Source organism: Salminus brasiliensis, chromosome 11, assembly GCF_030463535.1.
Source record: "Salminus brasiliensis chromosome 11, fSalBra1.hap2, whole genome shotgun sequence".
NCBI lineage: Eukaryota > Metazoa > Chordata > Actinopteri > Characiformes > Bryconidae > Salminus > Salminus brasiliensis.
This window is the reverse complement of record NC_132888.1, coordinates 36,419,574-36,427,705: the sequence shown is the minus strand read 5'-3', so window position 1 is coordinate 36,427,705 and position 8,132 is coordinate 36,419,574. Positions and strand designations below refer to the sequence as shown.

The window sequence follows — 8,132 nt, the reverse complement described above, 5'->3', positions numbered from 1 at the left end:
CATTGGGCAATAGAGATGCTAGCATTACTGCTACCGAGTGCTAAACAGCTTTGTTCGGTGGCAGCTATGATGGACAGTTGACGTCCTGGCCGGCTAATGCTATGTTAATGTTTAATGCGACGACCTCTGCAATGTTAGGGTATCAGATTATATTTAGCTGGTTTAAAAATGATCGATTTGATATAACTGAGATGCCAGAAGGGATCATTTTTTAAACAGAAGTAAAAGAAAACAAAATTAATACTTTAATATTAGTATTAATCACATGTTCAAGAAATCAGAGCTGTGAAAGCAGTACATTACCACAATTTTCATCAATGAGATACAAAATACAAAAGTGATAAATTTAATATTTTAATTTAATGATTTTAATTTACATTAATAAAACAAAAAACATGAGTCAGCTCAGAGCGGCTCAGAGGTCTAATGCACGGCCCAGAGGACGTGGGTTCGAATCCTGAGCCATGCCGTATTTTTGCCATCAGCCTTGCTCTCAGGTAATAAATGGCCCTTTACGTTTTTCAGAACTACTCCCAGAAATCATCTTTATCATCTTTTTGGGAGCAGTTTTGAGTGTTTTTAGATTAAACATTAAAATTACATTTTTATTCCCTGTCAAAAGTTCAGGACAGAAAATGAACATTTCAGATCAAACGTTATCAAACAAAGTTATCATTAACTGAGCAAGCGTGGTGTTAATGTTGAATAAGGCTATTTTCCTATCGATTAATCTGTTGATTATTTTATTGATTAGTCGATTCATCTAAACGATTAATTTTCTTTCAAAAAGTTCAATTAAGATTTTGAATTTCATTTTATTTTGGCAGAATTTTTTTAGAATGCAGAATAAAACAAATAGTGAACAAAGGTTTACGTGTTAAATAGTAAAACTGTAGGTTTAAACTGGGAACTTTAGCATGATAGTCTGCAGTACAAGACCATACTATCCACACTAACGTTAGCTTGCTAGCTCCGTTAATCAACGTAATTCCACAGAATGTAGCTTTAACCTTTTCTCTTAGTCACGTTTTCACTGGAAATGCTAAGCTAGCAGGCAGTTTCACAAGGTTTAAAGATTTTTGAAGTTGGATATTATTACCACATACTAATACCTAACTAGTCAAATTTACCTCATGATAGTTAAAATTGTAGGATTGGGATTAGGATTGGGTTTTGGGTTGAGGTTAAGGTTTGGATTAGGGCCAGGATAAGAGTTAGGTATGGGTTTTGGGTTGAGGTCAAGGTTTGGATTAGGTCAGGATAAGGGTTAGGATTGGGTTTTGGGTTGAGGTTAAAGTTTGGATTAGGGCCAGGATAAGGGTTAAGATTGGGTTTTGGGTTGAGGTTAAAGTTTGGATTAGGGCCAGGATAAGGGTTAAGATTGGGTTTTGGGTTGAAATTAAGGTTTGGATTAGGGCCAGGATAAGAGTTAGGTATGGGTTTTGGGTTGAGGTTAAGGTTTGGATTAGGTCCAGGATAAGAGTTAGGATTGGGTTGAGATCAAGGTTTGGATTAGGGCCAGGATAAGGGTTAAGATTGGGTTTTGGGTTGAGGTCAAGGTTTGGATTAGGGCCAGGATAAGGGTTAGGATTGGGTTTTGGGTTGAGGTTAAGGTTTGGATTAGGGCCAGGATAAGAGTTAGGTATGGGTTTTGGGTTGAGGTCAAGGTTTGGATTAGGTCAGGATAAGGGTTAGGATTGGGTTTTGGGTTGAGGTTAAAGTTTGGATTAGGGCCAGGATAAGGGTTAAGATTGGGTTTTGGGTTGAGGTTAAAGTTTGGATTAGGGCCAGGATAAGGGTTAAGATTGGGTTTTGGGTTGAGGTTAAGGTTTGGATTAGGGCCAGGATAAGAGTTAGGTATGGGTTTTGGGTTGAGGTTAAGGTTTGGATTAGGTCCAGGATAAGAGTTAGGATTGGGTTGAGATCAAGGTTTGGATTAGGGCCAGGATAAGGGTTAAGATTGGGTTTTGGGTTGAGGTTAAAGTTTGGATTAGGGCCAGGATAAGGGTTAAGATTGGGTTTTGGGTTGAGGTTAAGGTTTGGATTCGGGCCAGGATAAGAGTTAGGTATGGGTTTTGGGTTGAGGTTAAAGTTTGGATTAGGTCCAGGATAAGAGTTAGGATTGGTTTTTGGGTTGAGGTTAAAGTCTGGATTAGGGCCAGGATAAGGGTTAGGATTGGGTTTGGGGTTGAGGTCAAGGTTTGGATTAGGTCAGGATAAGGGTTAGGATTGGGTTTTGGGTTGAGGTTAAGGTTTGGATTAGGTCAGGATAAGGATTAGGTTTGGGTTTTGGGTTGAGGTTAAGGTTTGGATTAGGGCCAGGATAAGGGTTAGGATTGGGTTTTGGGTTGAGGTCAAGGTTTGGATTAGGTCAGGATAAGGGTTAGGATTGGGTTTTGGGTTGAGGTTAAGGTTTGGATTAGGTCCAGGATAAGAGTTAGGATTGGGTTTTGGGTTGAGGTTAAGGTTTAGATTAGGGCCAGGATAAGAGTTAGGATTAATAATTATGCAGGTGAGTGGGCCAAAATTCCTCCACAGCGCTGTAAAAGATTCATTGCCAATAATCGCAAACGCTTGATTGCAGTTGTTGCTGCTTAGGTGTAGGGGGCAATCACTTTTTAACACAGAGCCATGTAGGTTTGGGTTTTTTTCCCCTAAATAATAAAAACCTTAATTTAAAAATGACATTTTGTGTTTGTGTTATCTTTGTGTAGTATTTAAATTTGTTTGATGATCTGAAACATTTAAGTGTGACAAACACAAAGAAGATATCAAGAAGGGGGCAAACACTTTTTCACACCGCTGTATCTACTTCCTGTTTTGGTATGGTGTCTCCAGTAAATAAATAGCCCACCACAGTGTCCTTGATTGAAGTATACCCTACTCCATTACAGTTTATCATCAAATATGTTTGAAGTTGTTTCCTATCAAAGTTCAAAAGAATCCAATGAACTGTGTACGAGGAGTTTGTAAAAATATATGAAAAATGAACAAATTCCAAAATGCAGACTTCTTGTTGGGTGGAGTCACTCGTACCAATGTTAGTCGTGTGTGTAATGATGTCAGTTTTATCGAAACCAAAAAAAAAATATGTGAAGATTTTGCAAATTCCAATATGGCCGACTTCCTGGACACTGGCCACACCCAAATTCCAAAATGCCCCCTTTCCTGTTGGGTGGAGTCACCAGAGGTGACAATGTTAGTCGTGTATGTAATGATGTCCATTATGTCCAAATCAAATTTCAAAAAATTCTGAGCAATTATGCCCACACCCAAGGCAAATGACCAAAGAAACCAATGTGTAGAATATAGCACATAGGTGGCGCTATAGAGCCCCTGAGATACCTCCATGCTAAATTGTGATGTCAGATCAAAAGATGTCTAAAGATGTTTCATGAGTTTCCATCCTTTGTTGTATCCATCCAGGATGTGTTCACTTCCTGTAAATGGTATCTGGGCTTGCCACAACATTTGACGAGACTTCGACCGAGACCGCCAAATTACACCCTGGAGATGGAAATACGGGTCAGAGGAGGAAAATGAGGAGGAAACTGGGCTGTTCTGTCTTTGAAACATATGGGGATGGGCGGAGCTACACATCATACTGCAACCAACCAGCAGAGGCGCTAGACCTGTGGTTGCTTCACCTTTGAGAGATGTTGCGCTGTTCATACAGCAGTTCCATTTCCTACAGACCTCAGCTGATACAGTACGACACCTACTGGTCAACATTAGGTATTACAGGGGGAAGTGAGACTCCACAGGGAAATGATGATGGACAGCTTTCTCTTCCAGTTTAAAAATGGGATCAAAGTGATGAAGATGTTAATGAGCATCAGAACATCGTTAATTTCACTTTTATCTTTAGTCTTTTATCTTTGCAAAGACAAATCATCTCTCAGAAGCATCTTTCTGCTTTAATAGAGGACACATGGGGTGGAGTTCAAACACAAGTTCCAGTTATCGGCATGGCAACCAAGCAGATCGTTCTAATTGTGATGTCACAGTGGATGAGCTCATCACCCCCTGAGCTCGGAATTTTGGCATTTCTACTCAGGTCACTGAGGAAGACACAGGAGACGAGACTCTGTCTTAGCGATTTGCGCCGCGATCGTCTTAGAGATAGTCTTAATGATAGTCTCAGCGTTTGATTTAGCAAGTCTTAGAGACTCGCTTAGAAATAGTCTTAGCAGTTAGTTTAGCCATAGTCTTAGAGATAGTCTCATCAGTTAGATTAGTATTAGCAATCGTCTTAGCAATATAATTAGCGATAGTCTTACCAATACAGGTAAAAATTAGGAAAAGGAAGCTGCAGATTTGGTTCATACAGCAGTAGACGATGGAGCAGAAGTCTACAGCTACAGGTCCTTCATACAGAACTGCTGGAATCTGATTTTATAGATGAACCCTTTGTTTGTTTCATTAGATTTTAGATTTAGGACTCAGGCTCCAGTTTTCCACTCTGTAATGTGAACTGAAATGAGCACTGTTAGGAATTTTATTAAGAGTTAAGGGAATCGGAACCTCTCCCGACTCCATTCTCTCCATCAGTCTGTAAATATCCAACCCCTTATATCCTGTACTCAGATATCAGACGTAGAAAGAGGAGAAGACAGGAGGAGGTTACCCAGCAGATTTCACAGGGAACATCCGAGGTACCCAAACCTGAAGCCCCGGCAGGGAAGAGAAGGAAGGTGGAAGTCAGCCGGCCCACGATAACCACGCGAAGACAGCGGAAAGCCTTGAAGCCAGGTTAGCTCATTGGCCGGACCACTGTCCACAATGAAGTGGTTCAGTGTTTAGTGTAATTTTCTCTTAAGTGAACTGGACTTACTGGAAGTGGAAGTACTGATGTTTATCCACGTCCACGGTCAGTAGATACCACTGCATCCTTCATAGCCTGTGATGCTAATAGCTCAGCTCTGGAGAGATGAGGTGAGAAAGCTGATGTTCAGTTCTAACACTGTTTATTTTCCACAGACACTTTTTCCTCTCTATATATCACTGGAGAGAAATTGGGCGAGGGAGGCTTTGGGTCCGTCTTCGAGGGAACCCGTGTTGCTGATGGCCTACAGGTTCTCAAATCCATCCTTCATAACTGCATCATCTTCTCTATTCCCTTTTCAGTCCTCATAATATTAACACCCTGTGTTGTCTCTGTGTGCAGGTGGCCATTAAATTTGTCATAAAACAGGCCGATGATGAATATGTCCAATGCGTAAGTACAGCTGGAACCCAGATTTTACTGTCCAATCACACATCATGCTCCTAAACATCACTGTTCTTCACTGCCCTCACCATTGACCTAACCCTGTACTGCCTTCCTGCAGCCTGTTGAGCTCAAGGCCGTGCCAATAGAAGTGGCTCTAATGAAGAGGATGAGCCAGCCACCCATCAGCAGCATCATAAAGCTCATCGAGTGGTTTGATGAGCCTAAGCTCTACATCCTGATCCTGGAGCGCCCTGATCCTTGTATGGACTTGAACACCTTAATTGCCCTGTGCGGAGGTTCCTTCTCTGAGGAGATAGCCAGTCAGATTATGGTCCAGGCAGTGGAGGCAGCAAGAACATGCCACAAGCGAGGTGTCCTGCACAGGGACATCAAGCTGGAGAACTTCCTGTTCAATATGGACACCTCAGAGCTGAAACTGATCGACTTCGGCTGTGGGGACTGGATCAAGAAAAGTGGCTATCGTGATTTTTCAGGTAAAATGGAGCTCATGGCCCTAAATTTACACGTGACCTTTAAAACATGATCCTGAGAGGGGCCTAAGGTCCAATAGCCACTTCACTGTGAGGGTAATGTAGAGGAATGAAGTTCTGGACTCCTTGATTCTCTTCTTCTTCGTTTATGTTCTCAGGCACCTTTCAGTACTGCCCTCCGGAGTTCTTTCTGAAGGGGAGGTACTACGCCAGTCCTGCAACAGTCTGGTCTCTGGGAGTCCTACTGTTCAGGCTGGTTAATGGACACCTGCCCTTCACAGAGGAGCAGGAAATCGTCGAGGGGCCCCTGTGCTTCAGAGAAGACTTATCCAATGGTGAGGTTACTGAGAGCATTCTTGAGAGACTCTTAGAAGTTCAGAATGATGGATTTTGCATGGTTGTCTTTTAGAGATATTGGAGATATTATGAGAACTGAAGAGAAGGTCAATGTCATACCTAATCATCTGTCTCCCACCCAATCCCACCCTCTGCACAGAATGCTGCAGCCTGATTCGAAGTTGCCTGCAGCGAAACCCCGCCCAGAGGCCTAAGCTGCATCAGATCTTGCAGCATGACTGGTTCCAGTGCAGCTCTCCAACCCAGGATCAGGTAATGTGAATCTCCTGGGTTGTGTTTCAGGTGATGGAAGGAGAGCAGCCTCCACACCCTTCAGAGCAGAGGAGACAAAAAACGCCTGACCATCGGCTTCATCGAGAGGTAAAAATCTATAGCATGAGACACCTGGGACACCATAATAGGACCACTTTAGCTGTCCAGAAGTTTGCAGACACCCCTTCTGATGAATGCATTCAGCTACTTTAAGTTGCACCCATTGCAGACACAGATGTGTCAATGCACACACACACACAGCTGGTCTAGTCCACGTAGAGATGGCTAATGTCAGGCGTGGGCTAGAGGGGTATAAAGCCCCCCAGCATTGAGCTGTGGTGCAGTGGAAGAACTGTGTTCTCTGGAATGATGGTGCTCCATCCAATACTTTTGGGATGGCTTGGGGAGTTGGGGATCAGGTGGGATGCTGATCATCCAACATCCTGATCTCACGAATGCTCTTGTTGCTGAATGCAATCAAATCCTTGAACGACCAGGTGTCCCAATATTTTGGTCCATATAATGTAGCGTCCCTTGAATTTCTCCAGGAAGCCTGAGCAGTGTATCCAGCTCAGAAGGGGTCAGGGTTAGGGGTCAGGGTTAGGGGTCAGGGTTAGGGGTTAGTGTTAGGTTTAAGTTAGGCTTAGGGTTTACCCATGGCCTGTAGTTCAAGAGGGTTCAAGTGGGGTCACCCTTCCAGTGAAGATCTAAGTGATCAGCGCTCCCTCTTTCTCTTAGAGCTTAGAACCCTTTTGGTTCTGTAGGGAGAGAGAAGTGATCAGCCAATAGAACGCGGACCAGAAGCCTGTGAAGCAGTTAGCAGTTAAATCGCTGCTGCAGTGAGAAGGAGATACTGCTGCTGTGTTGATTGTCTGTGTTTCAGGATTCCTACAGTCCCCCATCCTTGGTTTCCTGGACCCTCCAGCCACTAGGCCCGACTCCCGACTCTTCATGCCTCTCGCTCCTTCCGGGCTGTAGAGCAGTTTCTCGTTGCTCCAGCCTCTGCTCTGCCCCATCACTCTTTACACAGTCCATGCCTCCACCTTCTTCTGCTTCAGCTATTTCGTTCCCTCCCTTTGGCCCCAACGGCCACTGGCATGCTGCATTACCTGAGCCGTGACCCTTCAGGGTCCATATGCCCCTCCCTCTATCATTGTCTGCCCCAGGAGTCTCCCGATTGGCTCCCTGTCCTTCGGCTTGATTTTTTCTTTGCCCCTGCGACTCCATGCGTACGTCGTCATGAGGCTTCTCTCGCTGTGTCCAGACCTCACAAGGCCGTTGCAGGATTCAGTCCCGCTCCCTTTGCCTGGACCAGCGTAGCCTTTCTGGACGATTCGCTCGTCGCCCGACCCGACTGCTACCTTCAAACAGCCAATCCCTGCGTTACGTCCACTGTTGCTAAGAAGTAAGTTCAGAAGTACAGAAGTACTAAAAAGTAACTTTCCACAATCCGGCGCCAACCAGAGGAGGATGGGTTCCCCACTTGAGCCTTGGTTCCTCTCAAGGTTTCTTCCTGGCTTCTCAGGGAGTTTTTCCTTGCCACTGTTGCCCCCGGCTTGCTCATTAGGGGTCTAGGCCCGGATTCCTATTAATCACTAGCAACACAATGGACTCATTTTAATGGAACCGTTTACCGAACCGCCGTCTTACCGATCTGACCTCGAGCTTCCCAGCTCAGTCAGAGCCCTCTTCCCCCTCTCCTACTGTCTGCCCTCTTATTATGATATGGTGATGGCATTGACCGAACCAGCAAAGCAGACTCACCCCACTACCAATCTAACCTCCCATAAACTCCATCTCTACCTTGTTCAAGTTCACAA

The 8,132-nt window shown here is 44.2% G+C and overlaps 1 protein-coding gene across 1 annotated transcript; it reads left to right on the top strand.

Annotated features, from left to right (window-relative positions):
- The first annotated feature begins 3,156 nt into the window (after nucleotides 1-3,156).
- On the top strand, nucleotides 3,157-7,432 carry LOC140565128 (serine/threonine-protein kinase pim-2-like). The gene is made up of 9 exons (XM_072690935.1): nucleotides 3,157-3,190; nucleotides 4,588-4,752; nucleotides 4,981-5,075; nucleotides 5,168-5,218; nucleotides 5,331-5,706; nucleotides 5,862-6,038; nucleotides 6,200-6,312; nucleotides 6,343-6,420; nucleotides 7,343-7,432. The coding sequence occupies exons 1-9, from the start codon at nucleotides 3,157-3,159 to the stop codon at nucleotides 7,430-7,432; spliced, it is 1,179 nt and encodes a 392-aa protein (XP_072547036.1).
- The last annotated feature ends 700 nt before the right edge of the window (nucleotides 7,433-8,132 follow it).

Bases quoted from the DNA above. Each gene is read 5' to 3' on its own strand.
- LOC140565128 (XM_072690935.1), top strand. From the start codon at position 3,157: ATGCCCCCTTTCCTGTTGGGTGGAGTCACCAGAG. The intron at 3,191-4,587 runs GTGACAATGTTA...TCCTGTACTCAG, and splicing joins GTTGGGTGGAGTCACCAGAG to ATATCAGACGTAGAAAGAGG. The intron at 6,421-7,342 runs GTAAAAATCTAT...CTCTTTACACAG, and splicing joins ACCATCGGCTTCATCGAGAG to TCCATGCCTCCACCTTCTTC.